The following is a 22736-nucleotide window of genomic DNA, read 5'->3' on the forward strand; positions in this document are numbered from 1 at the left end:
TATGGAGTTGTTCTATTATAGCACAATAAAGATGATAAGAAAAAATATTTCATCTCTTATATTGGTTAACTACAATGATAAGATACGAATTTTCTTCTAATATATCTATAAATGCAAGGTAACTCAATGACAATTCAAGCTTTCATTATGTTTTTAGAGAAACTTAGCAAATCTAATCTCAAATGTATGTAGTAGAAGTATAAAGAAGGGGGACTTTCCCTATTAAATATGAAGACACATTACAAAGTCATAGAATAAGAACAGTGTGATAATACAAACAGACCAAGGGACACCCAATTTTTTTCTGTAAAAGGGCCAGAGAGTAAATATTTTAGATTTTGTGAGGACATTGGTCTTTGTTGCACCCACTCAACTGTGCTTTGTGATGCAAAAGCGCTATTTTTAAACAAATGACTGTGGCTATGTGCCCATACAACTAATTTATGGATACTGAAATTTAAGTTTCATGTCATTTTCACATGTGACAAAATCTTCGCCTTCTTTTTATTTTTTCTACCATTAAAAATGTAAAAACCATTCTTAGTTCATGGGCCATACAAATATATATCCATTTGGTTCATCAGGTGTAGTCTGCTGATACCCAGAATGGACAACTGATACAGACCATGTATAAACGAGAACTTAAATAGAGTTGGTTGGATGTTTTCTATTTGTGTTTTGAGATCCAGTCTCTGTCCGTCTCCACCCCACACCATGCTCCAGTGGGCTCCCTCACCGTCTAGCTGTTGGTCAGTGACATACCAAGGGGAGGAAGATGGGAGAGAGCCTACTCTTGGTATAGGCAGAAAGGGAGTGTATTGTCATTAGTGAATTTTTAAAGGAATAATAAAACTTTTTGTTATCATCATCATATACTGGCAACTCTACACAATGTCAGTGATAAAACAGTCCTCCCCATTAGTGCTACTATTATCACCCTTATTTAGTTGAGTTTGGCTAATGGGACATCCTGGCAGGGGGCTGGGGTCAGGAGGACACTGAAATCTCCAGCAGATTCAGGATGCTATGTAAGCTACCTTGCTATTTGCCCCTTGTGACTGAGCAATGATAATAGCCAATAATAAAAGAGGGATCTGTGGCTGGTAGAGATGCTCTATAGGCCCTCTGATAACCTCTCCATAGCAAATCACAGCTTGTATCTATAAGATTTTGAAGATAAGCCATGCCTTCCTTTGTGACATGTAATTTTCCATCTGGAAGGTGGTTCTAGGCTTGCTCTGGTTGAAACTGAATAACCAACCCTGAGACATCAAATGACTATGTTGCCCTGAACTGCCTATTATGAACTAGGTGATGATATGTGATCCACTGAGTCATAGAATTGGATGTGCAGCAGCAGTATTCTCCTAAACGGAGATGACATATATTGAGACTGGGCCCTACCAGGTCCAGAAAGTGCAAACAAAATATGCAAGCAGCATGGGACGACTGAGTGGCTTACTGGTTGAGCGTCTGTCTTTGGCTCAGGGTGTGATCCTGGATTCCCGGGTTCGAGTCCCACATCGGGCTTCCTGCATGAAGCCTGCTTCTCTGCCTCTCTGCCTCTCTCTCTCTCTCTCTCTCTCTCTGTGTGTGTCTGTCTCTCATGAATAAATAAATAAAATCTTAAAAGAAAAATCCAAGCAGCCAATTAAGATTTCCATGATAGCTGCTCAACTGTTCCTTAAGCCTAGAGAACTCCCTGACCAGTTAATGGAGGAGGGAAAAGCTCAGACCTGATTTATAGATAGATCTGCGTTGAATGTCAACATCAGCTAGAAGTGCCAGACTTTAATGAAATGTGCTAGACTTTAATGAAAAGTGCTAGACTTTTCAGACTTTAATGCAGCTGCTGCATTAAAGTCTGAAAAAGATCCTTAAAGGGAAATCTTCCAGTGGGCACAACCTGGGGCAAACCACATACAGGGCAATCCATACATCCATGTCCAGCTATGTGCAACCAAACAGCCCTGGTTGATACTCCAGAGTCCTAACTGCAGTTTGGAATAGCCCCGAGTGTGCAAATAGTCTTGGCATCTAGTCTTTAGTCCCCTTCAAGCTTGCCCGTTTCATGTAGAACCAGAGACTCAATTTTATGCATAAGCCATCACCCACACAGCCAATAAAAACAGTGTGGTAGATTCTAGGAATAGGGCTTAGAGTGGCATCAAATGAAATCAGTATCTTATTTATGTTGATTATTTTCTGTATTGTCTTTCTCTTTGCCATTAAGTTACTGTCTGTTAAATATGATGTAACTATTGAAGAAAGGTGTAGAGTTGCTAGAAAATATCTATTATCTGGCTAGAAACTAGCAGCACATAATAGTCACTTGCCACATTGCTGTTTTTATGCATAAAAACAATTCATGTTTTGGTAATCTAAATCAATTTTCTTATTCCATGGAATTTTCATCCTTCGTAGGGGGAACTCCATGTGTCACATATTGCCAGAAAAAAAGTAGTTTGTTACATAAACCATTAAATAAACTGATATAAAAAGTAATTGATAACTTTGACCGGTCACTAATCTGATGATTACCTAATACACTGAATTATCTGAAATTCTTATTAAACACATATGTACAGGACCCTGGTTTCTACTATCCATATCTGGAATGAATAGGGATTAGCAGTATTAGCCAGACAAGAAATGATTCCCTCTTCCTGGCAATTAAGTAAATCTGTTGGCTATTAGTAGTATTTACAATTCACTTTTTAAACCTTATGAACTACTAGGTACATCTACATCCACACCACCTCCATGATCAAGCTTGTGTTCAGCAGCAAGAATTGTGATGTTTTGAAACGTGTTTTCCTTGTTTCAACTCTCAAAAGCTTATCCAAAGTAATAAGGTAAAATTTACTACAACATTTCCCAGTAAAACTTAATCCACAAAAATACAGACTCTCAGACCAATTCAATATGTTTTATTGTTATATTTTTAAAAATCCGCAACCCCATTTTAAGACTAGTACATGGTGAGTCTGGAGAGCAAAGTGAGAATGAGGGTCCAGTGCATAAACAATCTTAAACACTAAGATCTCAAATGAAAGAGACTCTTCTTTCAAGCATACTGATGTTTATGGCAGACAGAAGTCTATAAAATATCTGCTTTAATTGAAAACATCAGACTGCTGTCAAAGTTTTCTAGATTTTAACCCGATGTGCTGATATTCTGACATATTGCCTCCAAAATAAATAGAAACCATGTTTAGACTCCTTAAAAATATTCATCTTTTCAGATAGAATCTGGCTGTATTACTTCTGAAATAACTAAACTATCTCATACTTTAATTAATTATTTTTTTTCAAAGAGATATCTTATCATAGTAAAAGACAAACATTAGTTTGGGTTTGGGCTTAGGTACAGCACCAAGTTCCATTTAAATAAACAACTAGGATTGATTTAGTATTTAAGAAAAGAAAAACAGGACTACAGGTAACCACATCCAAATAGCAGAAATCTAAAAGGGTAAATATTACAGGGTTCTTGAAAGTACGTGGTTTATTATTCTAATATTTCAAGTGAAGATACAATGTGAGATGAAAAATATCTGGATTATGAGGACTTTAGGGAAGGAAAAAGGATAGGTGGCTAAACGAAGACAAAAATGGTTTTTAAAGTTCTGATCCAAATAAATAAGATAAGCACTTGCATAAAAATCAGAGAGAAGCTATATCATTGCATCACTACTAGATGAATACACAGAAGATATTCACACAATTTTAAGAAAATACTGAGGCTGTAAAAGTAAAGGGAAAATGAATTTTGGCAGGATTCCATTGAGTGACTGCCAAGCCTTAAATGTTCCAAAGGTGGCTTAGGATGTTTGATGAACTTAAGACACAGCCAGGTGATGTCGTCCCTAAAAATTTGCTTCTTATTTATAAGCTTTTATTTGTGCACAAATGACATGTATTATTTATAATATGGGTTTTTTGATACAAAATATCCCAGAGAATGTACTCATTGACATTCCCTAAAGATCATAAACACAATTCCAAAACAACTATTAAAACAGTGGTTGGCTAATCTGAGTCAATATCAAAACTAAGAAAGCCAAAATATGTGTGGTCTAGTAAACAGATGCTTATAAATAAGACAGGAAAAGTAAAGAGAGATTCATTCTACTCACAGGAACTCCCTGGTTTCCTGGTAGCCCAGCTTTTCCAGAGTTTCCTGAAAGGCCATCAGCTCCATGGTATCCTTGAATGCCTTTTGGTCCGGGTAGGCCAGGAAGACCCTGGTAATCAAAAATTACATAGATTATAGAGAGACGCTGTACAAATGTTTAAATGACAAATACCTTTATATTTGGGAAAGGGATGTTTACATTTTTAATACCATGTCCCAGGAGAAATTTTCCTGTTTCCTTTTTGGATTCAGGTAACTGTCTTTAAAAGTTCCCTAAACAGAAGTGCTGAGCTAACTAAAATATAAACTTTTCAGCGACAGTATAATTCTCTGCTATCTTTCACTGTGCTGGCCTCTGCTCTATCCAGCTCGGGAGAAAAGTCAGCTATATGTACCTGTCAGCTTAGGATATAGCTATCCTTCACCATCTTGCAAAACCTCATGTCCTATTATTTTCTCAAGAAACAAATTATGGTTCTCTTTGTTGCCACATTGAACTAGATAATTATATGAGTGCTTAAAGGTCTGAACATTTTGTTTCTACTCTTGAGCAAGTGGATTTTATCTGTATGAATCTCTGATCTGAATGTGCTTATAATAATTTATGTTCATGTTCTCTTCTTTTTTTGAACCAACCCAGGCTACCCCAAGTAGGCATCTAGCCCTTGGCTACAGAAGACCAGCAGGAAGTAAGGCTCTGCTAATAAGCCAGTCAACACATATTTGCTTAGCTAGAGAAACTGATGGGGAAGGTAAAATTAATCTTTGTTCTGTGATGAAATGATTTAAAACATTTTCTTCTAAGACATTCTGTTCTATTTGCCAGGAAACCGAGAGGCTGTGTCCTTCAATTACAATCCAGCTCCTGCTTTTTATTCATGCTTGAGGATCTCTGACCCTTGTCACCAATCATTCAGTCATATGCCATGTGCTCTGTTTTCAGTGGTTCATAATCAGAGAGTAGCATGAGTCCACAGAGAGAGCTCCATAACACCGGAAACCAGCAGCCTTCAATTGCAGAGACTTATATTTAAACAGCGCAAGCTTGGTTTTGAACTAATGGTCATATTTTGTTCCCTCTGTGTTCCAGCTTGAGCTTAAATTTTTTTTTTTTGAAGACAAGCTGATTTATCCAACACTTGTCATAATTGGCTCCAAACTCTCTGCTTGCTGAAACTGCCAATTCTATTTAGAAAAACAAGAAAGATGAAAAGGGCCTGTTACTTACAGGAATCCCAGGTTTTCCAGAAGGACCAGGAGCTCCTTTTTTCCCCTTAGGACCCTAAAAATGTGAAGCATAGCTGTCACTAAATGGTAATAACGTTAACTAAGCTGAAGGCATAGAAAATATAGAAAAGAACCCTGAAAAAAAAAAAAAAAAAAAAAAGAGAACCCTGAGACCAGGATAATGAACCAGTCCTGCCACTGGCTGGCTGTACATCACTGAGATTGCCATTTAACTTTCCAGGGAGCTATTTTCTTTATCTGAAAATGAGAGAATTTGACCAGATAATTCATGAATTTCCATCTAGCTCCAAATTAAATCTTAGCTCTAAAAGGGAACTAAATATTATTTAATAAATGTTCACGTTTTCAGACTGGACCTTTGTCTTCCTATTGAAAGTGGCTAAGTGCTTTACTAATTTCATAAACATTTATTGGCTATTTTGTATCAAGCGCTCTGTTATGTGCTGGCAATGCAAAGTCAAAGTTACTGATCTCAAGTCACAGTGTGGTAAGGGACATGAACCGATAGCCTAAAATGTGCTTATCTGGAAGCATGGAGAAGAACATACTTGTGAATCAAAGAAAAGATATTTATTTCCCACGGAACTCTTTGTTTTTCCATGTGTGAGAGGTTTTAAATCATAATTGATTCAGCAGTAACTGGTCTGCCAGGATAGTTAGGAACTTTGCCCTTGTGAATCATGCCATTATCCTGATGATATCCTAAAATTATTTAAAAAGAAAAATGTGGAAAAGAGTGACCTAGTTCACAAATCAGAAAAAGAAGCATATTGTCATTACCAGACACATTTCTCAGAAGTCATCGAAAGTTCTCACAAACAATAATTCCACCAAAATGGGATGTTGTTATTAAAATTTGAAGATAAATTATGCCAAAGATTCAAGTTGACAATAACAAAATAAATAATTTTATAACATATTATATCCACTGAAAATGATCTTAACATTTTAAGAAGAAATAATATATTCAGTCATTAGAAAAAAAGGACATTTTCTGTAAGAGATTAGAAATCCAATTTTGTTAGAATTTGATAATGGGGATTATATGGAATAAGAGTTTTACCTCCAGCTTGGAAAACTATTTTACTTGCCTTAAAAAATCACTAATGTAAAGTCATTCTAAAAGTAAGGAAACCAGGAAATGAAACAGTAGATGATATGACTTTAGTTGAAGAAGATGCAATTCCTGGAATAATATCTCTAAAAATAAATATACCTTTAGAACAAAATAAAGAAGTAAAATAAATAAGATTTTAATATTAAAAATTGATTTCACTTATCTCTAATAGCATTAATTAAATAGTATATGAACTGTGATAATATCAAATATGTAACCAGAATGTTTTTTTCCTTTACAGTATTTGTTTTTATGTAAAGTGCTAATCTGTTCTAGATTTTAGATTTTCAAAATAGGTATTTCCTTAGCTTATGAATTTCAAATAGTCCTCTGAAACTCATGGTGGGGTAATAATTGGAGAAGGATATAATATTTTGAGAAGAATATATTTTTAAATACAAAAGCCTGATTTTTAAATATTTAAAGTCAAAACAAGATGACAACACTTGGACAAGATCCACCTGGCCACTAAAAGTCTCCATAGTGAATAATTCATGGTCAATGATTATTCTTGTAGAATTATGACTGTGTTTATATTTGATTATCAAAAACCAAGGTCACAAAGGATTCAAGTCATATAATTTGCCCTAAAGAACAGATTTAGAATTATAATAGTATAAGAGAAAATTTTTCCTATTTGAGGAGATATAAAGATCTTTAAGTTGGAGAAAGGTAAGAAGAGAAGTAGAAGAGAAGCAAGATTGTTCGACACTAACAGGAATCTCTGAGAAGGGCCCTTTACACCTCACTCTGCCCTCAAGTCCTGGGGTGGGTAGAAGCAATAATTCTCTCAGATAAGTGAGGGGATTTGGGAGACTGAAGTCTTCATTTAGAAGTCCACATAAACTGAGTGTCAGCAGTAGAGTAGAAATTTCTACATGAGATGTCTAGGTCTGTGGGCTTGAGAAAGTCTGAGTCTCCCAAGCACAGGGCATGGTATAGGGATTAGCAGAATGTATTTCCACATGGCCAAGAACAGAAACATATAGCCCTTAAGGGCCCATATAAGGAGACTTTGTGCCTTTTCTGTACTCAGAAAATGGCTGTACATTCCAGCATGAATTAAAGAACTTCTGCAAGGAAGGCCAAGGTAGATGTCAACATAGTGGGATGATGGCAGCTGGGAATCTAAATGGATGATGTGCATTTCGGTGTATACTAGTGTAAATAGATGACTAAAGACCAAACTCACATCCGATTCCTCTTCCCTACCACTGCCACCCAGAATATATCTGCAAAACTGACAAGAAAGTGAATAGGGAAAACTCTAAATCAAATGTAGGATATTTGTGTGGATGGAATTAAAGGCACTCAGTTGATTAGATTTCCACCAATTAGATTTCTTTTTTTTTTTTTTTCTTTTTTTTTCCAATTAGATTTCTATCACGAAGCAGAATGGGCACATGTGCACTCAGGACAGATGTTAAGTTCCATTATAAAAAGCATATAAAAAACAAAGTCATATTTTTAGTATACCTGAGTTTATGTCTTCTGGTTCAGACATACTACACATGTAAATCAGGGTTTTACTCCAATGTTCATATAATGAAATAAAAACAAAGAGATTCACAAATCATCACAGATTGATTACATTTTGGGATGCCTATTATGTTGGGAATTGTTTCAGAAAAGTTAAATGTTGTGTCATGAAATCTACATGCATGGGTTTATAATCATGAAAATTAGAATGTTATTCAGACTTGGATGGGCGTCAGGAAGCAGCTCCCAATAGAATAACACAAAACGGAAAGTATGACTATAAAAAATACTTTCAAAGTATATTTTGCTACTTGGAATAGGACAATTGCAGCAAAATCGGTCTACTGAAGACAAAAAGTGCTTAGCAAATAACAAAAATATAGTCTCTGCTGTTTTGAGATGTTCAATTCAGGAAAGATTTCCTTATTACAATTATTGTCATCATACTAAAAGGAAGTAGGTCAGTTAGGAAAAAAACACAGTCTTACAATGGAGATTTTAGATGTATCAAGATCATCAAAGTGTAGAACATTGATTCTTTAAAAAATTGTACATTAAAAAAAATCTCAAAATGGAATTGTTGGCTTATAACTCAATTAAGAGCCAAACATTACTAAACCTTAGTCCTATGTAGAGGTATTCTATTTCAATAGGAAATTACAGATTTGGGCCAAAGACAAAGAAAAAAAATTGTCATATAAGGTGTTGGTACATGATTGGGTTGCTATCATAAGAATGAAAAGAAGTTACTCCTTAACCAATACCCAGGATTCAAGTATAGTAAAGTTAGAAGTATTCTAATGCTACTTTCAAACTTAATTTATTCATATTATTTTATTGAAATATTAAGTACCCCATAAATCAACAAACAGACTTTACTGTTTTCATAATAGGAAAGGCAAATGAATTTTACATGTAGTCTTTAGAGTGAGCATAAAATTGTGCTTTCTCTTTTGTCTGGCTATCTTTGAAAAAGAATGCTCCCTTTGAAATGAGATCAATTTAAAACAGCTTTCCAGTCATCGGGATGATACCAGTTCACAGGCTCCTAGGGAAGGTAGTCTAATTCTTTTTTTAAAATTTTATTTAATTATTTAATTAATTATTTATTTATTTACTTGTTTATTTTTAATTCTTTTGATAATGGACATTTAACAATGTATCATTATAGTCCAAACTCTTGTTTGTTTTTATTTAAATGAAGCTGAAAGACAGTTATCTCAACATTTAGCTAGTTCTAACTTTGTTAGGATAGCTTTACAATATAAACAGATTTAGAGTTAGGCAATAATTACTCTTTCTTCCTTTTTTTAACCAAGAAACTTCAATTCACTAAAATCTGGAATTTTGTTTTGGAAGAAAAATAAGATTTTTGGCTTGAGTCTTAGTCTTTGAAAGCCATTATAGGACAGTTCACTACTTTTGAATTACAAAAATCTTTTTGAAAATGTAGTGGTTGTGCAATTGGCTTTGACTTGTTCTTTTTCTGTATAGATTCCCACTGTCTCATATATGAGAGCCCAATGATTAAGTTAGTTGGTTAAGTAAGATTAATCGTATTTTACTTGATTTATAAAAGATTTCAAAGTAATAGAGGCTTTTGTATAATATTAGGAGTCAGGAAATTTCTAGTGTTGGTTCTGTTGTAAACTAATTCTGGATCTTAGGTAACTCAATCTCTCTGACACTTAAATTTCTTCATCTGAAAAATGAGAGGATAGTCCAGATGATTTTACAGGGCCATTTGCAAACCTAAAAAACAAATTTAAAGCTTTGCAAAAACAAGATGACAACAATTGGACAAGATCCACCTGGCCACTAAAGTATCCCTAGTGAATAATTCATGGTCAATGATTATTCTTGTAGCAATTATGACTGTTTAAAATTCTAAGAGGGTTTTTAATGTAACCGTGAACTGTTTGCCAGTATTGCCCAAGGCAGGATAGAATGAATCCCCTTCGATTATACAGTATTTAAGCCATAGCTTCTCAGTATCTTTTGACTCTAACTAGGGATAGTTGACTACATCAGCTGGAAACATAGTTGTCTAGTAAGAATATTTGAATTTCATTGGCATAATTTTAATAGATAGTAATAAATATTTAAAAAATTTCTTCTTCCTGACATATGCCAAAAAAGAAAAAGAAAATACTGAGAATATGAAAGTACTAATTGTAAGAGCTTAGAAATTTTAGGATCAAGCCTTGGGAGCGCATGTGCATCCTTAGGCACTTAATCCAAATATAAGGAAGTCACATGAAAGCAGTAGTAGTGTTCTAGGTTCATAGCTTTTTCCACTATTTTTTCTAATTTGGGTACTAAAGGTTGTAAATAAGTGGGGCAATTACCTTCTCTCTCTTCATTTATTCTTGTTAAGGCTTGCCTTCAATGGTATATTTTAGTTTTTTTTAATGTATTAGTTCTTATTTATTGAGGAACTGACAAGGAGTTAGTAGGTAGATGTCAAGACTATTCAAAATGGCTTTAGGTGAGTGAGCACCTATGTAATATCAGATTCGACCCAATTTTACTATTTATTCCTACATGTGGTAAACACAAAGTATGGGTGAAGACTGCTTAACGACTTTGGAGAAATATGGCCTTAATTTGATTATTTTTATCAATTTTCACCTAATTTATTATTAAAATACAGTACATTTTCTTAAGAATTTAATTTAAAATTGATAGTATATGAAATCAGAATGCTATGAAAAGTAGGGTAGCAATGAACTGACAGTATAGATTACACAGCAAATTATAAGGTAACTACCTCCAATAAGGCAGAGTTAACATTGAGCAATGCACAGGAAAAGAGATGTCTAAATTCAATAAGCTGATGTGTTTTTAGTTTATTTGATAACAGATAATTGGCTTGTCTTACAGACAAAAAGATTTTAAACCAAGCATGAATCTTTGTCACGTAGTCAAACTATTTCTACCCCTACTCTTACTAAAACTATATAGGTTTGACCAAGAGGTTTTCACTTTTCAATGCTGGTTTTAAGCTTATTGATATTTTTGCTTAAAACCGCAAAGAGAGACCATTCATTCTGGATAGCTTTGGGCAATTTTCACAAAGCCAGAGAAGCCTGATGATAAGGGGAAATTTGGATGGCAGTCAAAACACATGAAATAATCAATAATCTGGTTTTTGCACACTTAGTGACAAACACTCTGATGAGAGGCCTACAGTGATCCTTGCTCTGGAAGGGTGAATGATCATTTAAATCACAATGAACAGGGGATCCCTGGGTGGTGCAGTGGTTTAGCGCCTGCCTTTGGCCCAGGGCGCGATCCTGGAGACCCGGGATCGAGTCCCACGTTGGGCTCCCAGTGCATGAAGCCTGCTTCTCCCTCTGCCTATGTCTCTGCCTCTCTCTCTCTCTGTGTGACTATCATAAATAAATAAAAAAAAAAAAAATTAAATCACAATGAACAGTAGCTCCTATGCCCCTGCTTTCTAAAACCAACATTAAGTTTCAAATTGTCTCAAATAATTTCAACTTACTTCAGATCCTCTCTCTCCTTTTAGTCCTTGCTCACCTTGGTCACCTGGCTCACCCTTTAATAGGAAACCAGACAGAAACCATGTATGAAGCAGAGACCAAATAAGATATATCAACATTAATTTTTTTCAATGCCAGAATTATAAAGAATATTTTCAAAACATACTGGGGGCCCTTGTTGTCCAGTAGCACCTCTTGGTCCTGGCAAACCCACATGACCCTAGGAAGAGAAAAGATGAATTATTATAGTAAATAGAGACATGTAACTTAGAAAATAAGGTGACATTGGTTAAAATAGCAGTAAAATGTTATAAAACGCAATTTATATAACAGAAATTATGATTCTTTCTTGGAAATGCTGTGAAATATAATAGCCACTGGATATTATGATAACTGAGTAGAGTATAAAGTTTGTTTCATTTTGCACATAGGTTAATGTAGTGGGGTAAATCATGGCCCACCAAAAGATTTCTATTTCCTAATTCCCAGAACCTGTGAATGTGACCTCGTTTGGAAAAAAAAAGGTCTTTGCAGATATCATTAAGTTAATGATCTTAAAAAGAGATGATCCTGAATTGTCTACAACAAGTACCCATATAAGAGAAAGCTAGACACAAGCAACCAAGGAGAGGGCCAGAGGCAGGCACTGGAGTGATGTAGCCACAGCAGTTAGAAAAGGAAAGCAAGGATTCTCCCCTAGAGCCTGTGGAAGGGAGCACAGTCTGCTAACATCTCAATATCAGATTCTGGTATCTAGAACTGCGAGAGAATAAATTTCTGTTGTTTTAAACCATTTGGTTTACAGTGATTTTGGTCAGGAAACTAGTATAGTAAATAACCAAAGAAAAAGGGCTTGAGAACAAATTTCTTTTTTCAACCTATTTCCACTGTGGAAGTGAATTATGTATGGTCTCCATTTTTACAAACTAAGTTTATACCATTTGGATAGATTTATTGAGTTGAAAACTGGGAGTTGTTACTGTATATAATGCCAAGACACATCAAATGACTTTAATATTCAGCAATCTGTCATCACGCTAGTCCTCCTCAGAAGGAATGCTGACCTACCACATTTCCCTTTTCAAGTGTGTAAATAGAAACTAGCAACAACCCAAGGGCATGTCAGAGTATGCATGAAGAATTCTGCATGCAAGCTCTTTTATCCCCTTTCCTAGTGTCCTCTTTGCTTCAGATTTCTTTCTTCCTGCTCTTGAATATTACAAAAAGAATGCCATAGGCCCATTTCCTTTTTTCTGGACTAGAAGAAGAATTGCCTACATAGGCTAATGATATTTATCTCACAGAAAGATCAGTTGAAGCCTTCTTTGTTTGCATTCTTTGAGGCAAATATTTATGGTTTTAAGATCCAGCTAATTGATTTTAAAAAAAGAACCCTGTTTAAGAGAGTGAACAGTGGCAAAAGAGAAAGTCTAGTTTGGAAAGCTTTCTATAGAATATGGTCACAACTAAAGAGAATACACATGTCCTTACCAGAAAAACATGAGCAGAGTCAGCAAGAATAGAATCAGGTCAATGAAGATAAAGTTTGGTACAAGTAAATACGATGATTATAAGTCATTTATTAAGCAGAACTCAGGAGAGAAATGATTGGTGAAGAGCTGGAGTTAGAGAGTGCAGTGAGACTGAGCATTTGAGCAAACTCAAAACCATGAATGGCCAATTGTGACTTAGTTACCATATTTGTCTGTAGTTTAGAGACCTTTTTGTTTTTTTAAAGATTTTATTTATTTATTCATGAGAGAGAGAGAGAGAAAGAGAGAGAGAGAGACAGAGACAGAGACACAGAGGGAGAACAGACTCCATGCAGGGAGCCCAATGTGGGACTCCATCCCAGGACTCTAGAATCACGCCCTGGGTTGAAGGGGGTGCTAAACTGCTGAGTGCCCCCAGGCTGCCATAGAGACCTTTTTAGAATGATCACAGAATAGCCAACTATTTCTCTTAGGCCATTTTTCTGCAGTGTTGAAAATTAAATATGCTGTAATAAATATTATTATAAAGTAACATAGGCAAGGTTATGGGAAGTGATTGACTTTGCCTAGTGATATTAGTGGTGGGATGCACTAAATGTCCAATAGGAGCTAGATGGCCAAGGATTTTATAAGGGAAGTGATGATATGCTGAATTTTGAAGGATGAGTATTCCAGGTAGCAAAGTAAAAAGACCTTCTGACAAAGGAGATGGCATGGAGGAATAAGTGGAGATTAGTTTGCCAGAACATGTTACATGGGGAATGGGTTTGAGAGGCCTACAAATGGGGGATAGGGAGTCTAGTTAGGAAGTTATTAAAGTAATTCAGACAAAAATGATGAACCTGAACTAAAGTAGGGCAAAGTGGCTATGTTTCAGAGCTATCTGAGGTCAAAAGAAGTGGTGAAGTAAATTTTAGAGATGAGAGGAAAGCCCAAGGAGAGGAGGGAAAGGATGAGAGAGAAAAAGAGACAGAAGCAGAGGGAGAGCAATAGACAGAGAGGGAAACAGACCGAGACAGAGAAAGAAAGAGAGGGATGATTCATTTATTGGCTTGAACACCTTAATGTCTGATGGTAGCATTCACTGAATTGAGGATGTAGAAAGAAGAGGATCAAATTTGAGGAGGATGATGAAACTGTGGTATAGGACATACTGAGGTAGAGGTGCCTGTGATGATATCCCATAGCAATCTGGATATGCATGTCTGATGCTAAGGAATGATGGCTAACTGAGGATTTAAATGTTATTTTGTTGTGCACAAAGATGCTATGGACTTTGCCAAACCAAATCAAAATGGAGTTTGAGCTAGAACATAATTTATCCAATGTATTTCTAGGACTTCATCTCACATAAGTTGAGTCTGACTTAATCTTAGGTATGTGTATGTTTTTGCCCATGGTTTTAAAAAGCAGGTGTTGACAGTATAATATGCTTATTCTCATTAAGTCCTCTGGCTTTCTCATGCCTCAAATGAATTTAGCTTGACCTATGGAATGTATAGCTTTCTGGATGACAGCTATAATTTACTATATCTTTTTTTATACTGATTAAACGTTCTTATTCTGTATATCTTCTACATGTGTTTTACACAGAAGTGGGGACTGTACCTTGGAGAGGTGTCCAGTATTAAATTCATGATACCTAGTTCTGCTCCTGGTCCATGGCAGACATCCAAATATATGATGAGTGACCAGAGATTTTATTATGCATAAGACATAAGATCTGTCATGTATAAAGATGCTTAATGAGTGTTTACTGATGACAATGAGCAAGACACATGACTTCTGTAATTCTCAGTTTCTTTAAAAGGAAAAAAGAACAAAGCATGGTGAAAAAGATTTTTAAAAATTTCTAATAGTTGATAAATGAATGGAAGTAAAAATTTGCACTAGCCATTCCATTTTTTAAAATTTATTTATTTATTTGAGAGAGAGAGGGGGAAAGAAAGAGTGTACACCTGCACATGAGTGGGGAGAGGGGCAGAGGAAGAGAATCCTTAAGCAGACTCCCTGTTGAGTACAGAGCCCAATGTGGGGCTTGATCTCATGACCCTGAGATCATGATCTGAGCTGAAACCAAGAGTGGGACACTAAACTGACTGAGCCATCCAGGCGCCCCCTATTCCATTTTTTTTATCCAATAGGATAATCATGAGTTCATGACTGTAATAAGAGAATTTGTAAATATAAAAATATTTTTAAAAAGTTGGTGATTATTCAGCCACAAAAGGCACAAAGTACTAATAATTCTACAACATGATGAATTTTGAAAACATTGTGTTAAATGAAATGAGCCAGACACAAAAAGCTATATATTATATGATTCCATTTACATGAAATGTCCAGAATAGATAATCAATAGAGACATAAAACCAAGTAATGATTGCCAAAGGCTAAGAGAAATACAGAGTGAGTGCTTAATGGGTAGGTGCTTCCTCTTTGGGGTGATAATCAATAGAGACATAAAACCAAGTAATGATTGCCAAAGGCTAAGAGAAATACAGAGTGAGTGCTTAATGGGTAGGTGCTTCCTCTTTGGGGTGATGAAAATGTTCTGGAACTATGTGTGATGGCTGCAAAATATTGAGAATGTCCTAAAATTCTCTTAATTGTATACTTTAAAATGGTTAAAATGAGCATGCCAGGGTGGCTCAGTCAGTCAAGTGTTTGCCTTTGACTCAGGTCATGATCTTAGGGTCATGAGATGGAGCTCCAGGTTAGGTTCCCTGCTCAGTGGAGAGTCTGTTTCTCCCTCTCTCTGCCCCTCCCCCCTGCTCATGCACACACATGCCTCCTTGGCTCAAATAAATAAATAAAATCTTAAAAAAATAAAATGGTTAACATGGTAAATTTTATGTGTATTTTAACCTAATAAAAAGAAGGCTTGGTGATAATGCTAACCACCAGTTTCCTAGAGTGAAAGGATAATACGTACATTTTAAAACTATCGAAAAGCAAACATTTAAAAATTTCATCTGAGGCTATAACAGAATAATCTAACTCTAAAGCAAGCATCATTTCCCAGTATGAATCAAATTTGTGCTTGGGAAAACTTGGAAGGGGACAAGTGTGGATATTTCATGGCTTTCAGATATCTAAGCAATAAAACTATTGTGGCTGTCTGGCTTAAGATGGCTTGTTTAGAATAAAACCAGCAACAAATGATAAAAATGACCTCTAAAATCTAAGAACATAGGATAGAATAAGACACAAGGGAAGATGTGGGTCAAACTAATTCATGAAATATCCACAACTGAAAACTTCACCAGAATTTGTGGAATGAGGAAGGAGAAATAGATCCCACAGCGGGCCTATGAAGAAGTTCTCTGATGAAGGATTTCTGAGTAAGGCGTGTCTATAAAGAATAAGGCAGGCAGAGTTTTTCTTCTCCTAGCCAGATGAAGAGATTCTTTTCTTCTTTCAAAAGAATAGTTACCTGTTTGTTTGGCAGTAAATTTGCTGGTTTAGCTACCAAATGTTTTGTAGTTGTAGAGACCAAAAGAAGATATTGCAAGAACCCAATTTTCCTGAGAATGTGTGAAGGTATGCACAGCAAAAACTAAGAACTTTAAGATGCTTCTCAAATTATTCTGGAAGCAGTGGGTTGGCTTCTCAATCCAAAGGAAACCTAATTTTGAATAAATACAGTGGATTCCCTGGATTTAGAAACACATATAGACACAAATGTTATATAAATTTGAAACGGAATATATATATATGATGTTTTAAAATGTTTCTCTAAAAATAGAAGAAATGCAAGATGACCACCACAACTATTACAATCATTTAGAGCTACCTTCAACATTTGTTTCAAGGAGAATTTTAGGGAGTAAAAGCTGATTTTTCAGATTTCAGACTTGAAAAAATCAATTTATTAATGATAATTATCTACCTACAAGCTTATTTATTCAATCTAGCTATTTAAATCTTCATTTCAGATATGATTACTGAAATTTTATGGGAGGAATATATTGGATCAAATAACCAATCAATTCATTATTAAATATGAATTATGTTTATATGCATATTGTATACTATTATGTACAAAGCTCAGAACAAACATTGTAGAAGAGAGAAATCATATTCAAATTGGAGAGCTGAGATACTTCTGCACATTACAAATAATTAGCAAAAATATCCACAACAGAAGAGGGTAAAATATTTCTGTTGAATGACTTCTGTAAATAATAAATATAGGACTACAGAATAGGGAAAGATTCCTGTTAGGGTGAGTTGGGAAAAAAGGAGTTTGAACTAGATTATAAAGGATAGATAGGATTTATGTAAATAAAGATAAAATAATACTGTGAGTAGACACAGAATATTGTGAGCAAAGGAACATAATAGAAGCTATAGGAAGTGAGTTAGCAGATGACCATTTTGTTTAGCTACAGACACTGTAAACAGGAAGAGGACATGAGGCAAGAATACAGAATATCCGAAACACAAATGTGCTAATAAAAAATAATACAGTGAATTCTACACATGGTCTAATATAATTTTGGCTGATGAAGCTCTTCTCATAAAATCCTTCTAACAATGGAAAAGAATTGACAGAAGGCTTGAGAATATAATAACATTCATCCACCCATTTAACAACTCTTTAATGAATTCCTACTATACACCAGGAATATTATGTTCTAGAAATTAGGGGTATAATGATAAGAAAAAAAAAAAGCCAAAGAGTCTTGTTTTCATGGATCTTACTTTTTGGTAGAGGAAAATAGACAATAAACAAAGAAAAATGTACCAAAAAAGTAGTAAGATAATACAGGTAGCATTAAAATATGATATTAAATGATGGATAGAAAGGGCAGTGAGAGAAGGTCTTTCAGGAAGTAACATTTCAGCTGACATCTGAATGATGAGAAAAAAGCAGCAATGAGAGGAGATGAAGATGATTCTAGAAAGTTGGAACAGAAAGTACAAAGAGCTATGCTTGTTCTAATACCACAAGATATTACTAATAACTCAGTGATGCTTATTTTTATTTGAAACCAAACAAAATCACAAAGAATACTAATTCAATTTAGAAGCAAAATATTAAATTTGCTCTAATTACCTTATAGCCCTCTTCTCCAGGCTCTCCTCTCTCTCCTTGTTCCCCGATAATACCCTACAGAGACCACATGCAAAAATAATGTTTCACAGCTGGATCTAAGTATTTGTAAATACAGATAATATAGTTAGTGTGGAATATTTTTTCCAAAAATATGAAACCAAATGTATAATAATTTGCTTAGTTCCACTAAATAATTTCCAAAGATTGAATTTCAGTAGTACCAAGAGCATCATAAGCATGGAGTTATTTAAAGAGAATCTTATAATGATTCTGCTAGGAAAAATATCGAAGAAATGAAGTCCACTTTAAACAATATGAATTTTCAGATGAATAAAGTATATTAGGGACATTGGCAAAATAACCTGCATTTCTACTTAATGTTAAAATGATAGAAAAAAATTTAATCTGGATCATTCAGCCACATAATTAATTCCATTAATTAAAAGATTATATTTAGTACATTATTTATTTATGTATTTTTTTGAAGTATAGTTGATATATGATATTATATTAGTTCAGGCATGCAATGTAGCGATTTGACATTTATACACATTATGAAATGATCACTAGAATAAGTCTGGTCACCATCTGTCACCATATGTAGTTATATTATTGACTATATTCACTATGCTGTACTTTACATCCCATGACTTGTTTATTTTATCGCTGAAAGTTTGTACCACTTAATCCCCTTCACCTATTTTTCCCACCTCCCTATCTCATCCTCCTTGGACAGTTTGTTCTGTGAATTTATGAATCTGTTTGTTTGTTTTTTTTCTTCTAGACTCCACATATAAGTAAAATCATTCAGTATTATCTGTCTCTAACTTATTTCACTTAGCATAATGCCCGCTAGGTGCACCTATGTTGTCACAAAGAAGAGATTTCATTCCTTTTTATGGCTGAGTAATATCATATTGTATGTGTGTGTATGTGTGTGTGTGTGTGTGTGTGTGTGTGTATAACCATCATTTTACCCATTCATCTCAGTGAACACTTAGATTGTTCCATATCTTGGCTATTGTAAATAATGCTACAATGAACATTTAGGTGTATGTATCTTTTTAAATTATATTTTTTAATTTTCTTCAGATATACACCAATAAGTCAAAGAGCTGGATCATACAATATTTTTAATTTTTAATTTTTTGAGGAATCTCCATACTGTTTTAGATAGTGGCTACACCAATTTACATTCCTACAACAGTTCATGAGGGTTCCTTTTTTTTTCCCACATCCTTGCCAACATCTGTTATTTCTTCTTTGTTGTTATTTTTGATACCAGCCATTCTGACAAGTGTGAGATTAAATCTCATTGTGGTTTTGATTTGCATTTCCTTGGTTAGTGATGTTGAACATCTTTTCATGTGTCTATTGGCCTTCTATATGTCTTCTTTGGAAAAATATCTATTCTGATCCTTTATCTATTTTTATTTATATTTAAAATTTTTTTAAAAGATTTATTTATTCATGAGAGGCACATAGGCAGAGACACAGATAGAGAGAGAAGCAGCCTCCCCGGGTGGAGCCTGATGTGGGACTCGATCCCCAGACCCGGGATCATGCCCTGAGCTGAAGGCAGACACTCAACTGCTGAGTCACCCAGGCATTCCCCTTTACTCATTTTTTAAAAAATCATATTGTTTTATTTGAGTTCTTTATATGTTTTGGATATTAATCCCTTATTGGATATATCATTTGCAAATATCTTCTCTCATTTAGAGGTTGCTTTTTTGGATTTTTTGATGGTTTCCTTTACTGTGAAAAAGCTTTTTTTTTTTTTTTTTTTTTTTTTTTTAAAGCTTTTTAGTTTGATGTAATCCCAATTGCTTATTTTCGCTTTTGATGTCTTTGCCTGAGGAGACATATCCAAAAAAATATTGCTAAGACTGATATGCAAGAACTTACACCTGTTTTCTTTTGGAAGTTTTAGGATTTCAGGTCTTAATGTTTAGGCCTTTAATTCATTTTGTGTGTTTTTTTGCATGTATTGGAAAAAAAAGGTCCAATTTCATTCTTTTGCATGTAGCTGTCCAGTTTTCCTCAACATTATTTATTGAAAAAACTATCCTTTCCCCATTGTATATTCTTGCTTCATTTGTCAAGACTAATTGATCATAGAAGTATATATTTATTTCTGGGCTCTCTATTCTGTTCATTGATCTATGTATCTATTTTTGTGCCAGTACCATAATGTTTTGATAACCACACCTTTGTAGTAAGTACTGTTTGAATCAAGCAGCATGATATCTGCAGCTTTGTTCTTCTTTCTCAAGGTTGTTTTGGCTATTCAGGGTCTTCTCATTCCATACAAATTTTAGGATAATTTGTTCTAGTTTTGTGAAAAATCCTATTGAAATTTTGCTAGGAATTATATTGAATCTATAGGCTGCTTTGGATAGTATGAACATCTTAATATTGATTCTTCTAACTCATGAACATGGTATATCTTTCCATTTATTTTTGTCATTTTAATTTCTTTCATCAATGTCTTATAGTTTTGAGAATATAGGTCTTTCACCTCCTTGGTTAAACTTATTTCTAGAGATTTTATTATTTTTGGTTCAATTGTAAATGGGATTGTTTTCTTAATTTCTCTCTTTTTTTAAAAAAAAAAAGATTTTATTTGTTTATTTATTCATGAGAGACACGCAGAGAGAGAGGAAGAGACATAGGCAGAGAGAGAAGCAGGCTCCATGCAGGGAGCCAATGTGGGATTCAATACTGGGACTCCAGGATCATGTCCTGGGCTGAAGGCAGGTGCTCAACCACTGAGCCACCCAGGTGTCTCTTAATTTCTCTTTCTGATAATTTGTTATTATTGCATAGAAAAGCAACAGATTACTGCATATTAATTTTGTAACCTGAAATTTTACTCAGTTAATTTAGTAATTGTAATAGTTTTTTGATGAAATCTTTATTTTCCATTTATAGTATAGTGTCATTTGTAAATATTGACAATTTTACTTCTATCTTACCAATGGGGATGCCTTTTCTTTCTTTTTTTCTCTGCTTGCTATGGTTAGTATTTCTAGTACTATGAATACAAATGGTGAGAGTAAGCATAGTACTATTGTTCCTTATCTTACAGGAAGAGCTTTCAGCTTTTCACCATTCAGTATGATGTTTGTTGTGTGCTCAAATATAGCCTAACTTATGTTAAGATATTTATTGAGAGTTTTCATCATAAGTGGATGTTGAATTTTGTCAAATGCTTTTTCTGCATCTATTGAAAGAATCATGATTTTTATCCTTTATTTTGTTAATGTGTGTATCAAATTGATTGATTTGAAATACTGAACCATCCTTGTATTTCTGAAGTAAATCTTACTTGATTGTGGTATATGATCCTTTTAATGTACTGCCGAATTCTGTTTGCTCATATTTTGTTTTTTTTTGTTTTTGTTTTTTTTAAGATTTTATTTATTTAAAAAAAAAGATTTATTTATTTATTCATGAGAGACAGAGAGAGGCAGAGACACACAGGCAGAGGGAGAAGCAGGCCCCATGCAGGGACCCCGATGGGGGACTCGATCCCGGGACTCCAGGATCATGCCCCGAGCCAAAGGCAGATGCTCAACCGCTGAGCCACAGAGGCGTCCCACATTTACCTCTTTTTTTTTTTTTTAATTTATTTTTTATTGGTGTTCAATTTACTAACATACAGAATAACCCCCGGTGCCCGTCACCCATTCACTCCCACCTCCTGCCCTTCTCCCCTTCTACCACCCCTAGTTCATTTCCCAGAGTTTGTTTGCTCATATTTTGTTGAGGAGTTTTGCATCTATATTCTTGAATCTATGGTCTATGTTTATCTATGATATTGGCTTGTAATTTTTTTTGTACTGTCTTTATCTGGTTTTGGTATCAGGATAATGCTAACCTCATAGAATGAATTTGAAAGCATTCCTTCCTCTAATTTTTCTGGAATAGTTTAAGAAGTATAGGTATTAATGCTTCTTTAAATATTTGATAGAGGGCAGCCCATGTGGCTCAGTGGTTTAGTGCCGCCTTCAGCCCAGGGCATGTCCTGAAGACCTGGGATTGAGTCCTGCGTTGGGCTCCCTGTTGGAGTCTACTTCTCCCTCTGCCTGTGTCTCTGCCTCTCTCTCTCTCTCTGTGTCTCTCATGAATAAATAAATAAAATATTAAAAAAATAAACAATTTGATAGAATTTATCTGTGAAGCCATCTGGTCCCAGACATTGGTTTATTGGGAGATTTTGATTGCTGATTTATTTTCATTACCAGTAATCAATATGTTCAAATTTCCATTCCTTCTTGATTTAGTCTTGGAAGATTATACATGTTTAGGAATTGATACATTTCTTCTAGGTTGCCCAATTTGTTGGCATATAACTTTGTATTAGATGGAGGATGCTGTTTTTATTTTCATTTGGCTTCAGGTATTTTTTTTTAATTTTCTCTTTAATTTCTTCATTTACTCCTTGTTTGGTTAGTAGCATGTCGTTTAGCTTCCATGTGCCTGTGTGCTTTTCCAGTTTTTTTCTTGATATTTATCTCTAGTTGTATACCATTGTAATCAGAAAAGATGCTTGATATGATTTCAGCCTTCTAAACTTTATTAAGACTTGCTCTCTGGCCCAACATGTGATCTAACCTAGAGAATGTTCCGTGTGCACTTAAGAAGAATGAGCATTCTGTTTTTTTTTTTTTTTTTAAGACTTTATTTG

The 22736-nt window shown here is 34.7% G+C and overlaps 1 protein-coding gene across 5 annotated transcripts in view; it reads right to left on the reverse strand.

The window, feature by feature from the left end:
- Nucleotides 1-22736, reverse strand: part of COL24A1 (collagen type XXIV alpha 1 chain) — a 387323-nt gene that overhangs the window by 60641 nt on the left and 303946 nt on the right. For all 5 annotated transcript variants that reach the window (XM_077905294.1, XM_077905293.1, XM_077905290.1 and 2 more), the window contains 5 exons: nucleotides 18044-18097; nucleotides 11655-11708; nucleotides 11491-11544; nucleotides 5367-5420; nucleotides 4140-4247 (listed from right to left, as the gene is read on the reverse strand). In XM_077905294.1, the coding sequence (XP_077761420.1) occupies nucleotides 4140-4247; nucleotides 5367-5420; nucleotides 11491-11544; nucleotides 11655-11708; nucleotides 18044-18097 (324 nt within the window). The remainder of the gene's footprint in view (nucleotides 1-4139; nucleotides 4248-5366; nucleotides 5421-11490; nucleotides 11545-11654; nucleotides 11709-18043; nucleotides 18098-22736) is intronic.

Source organism: Canis aureus, chromosome 8 (genome assembly GCF_053574225.1).
Source record: "Canis aureus isolate CA01 chromosome 8, VMU_Caureus_v.1.0, whole genome shotgun sequence".
NCBI lineage: Eukaryota > Metazoa > Chordata > Mammalia > Carnivora > Canidae > Canis > Canis aureus.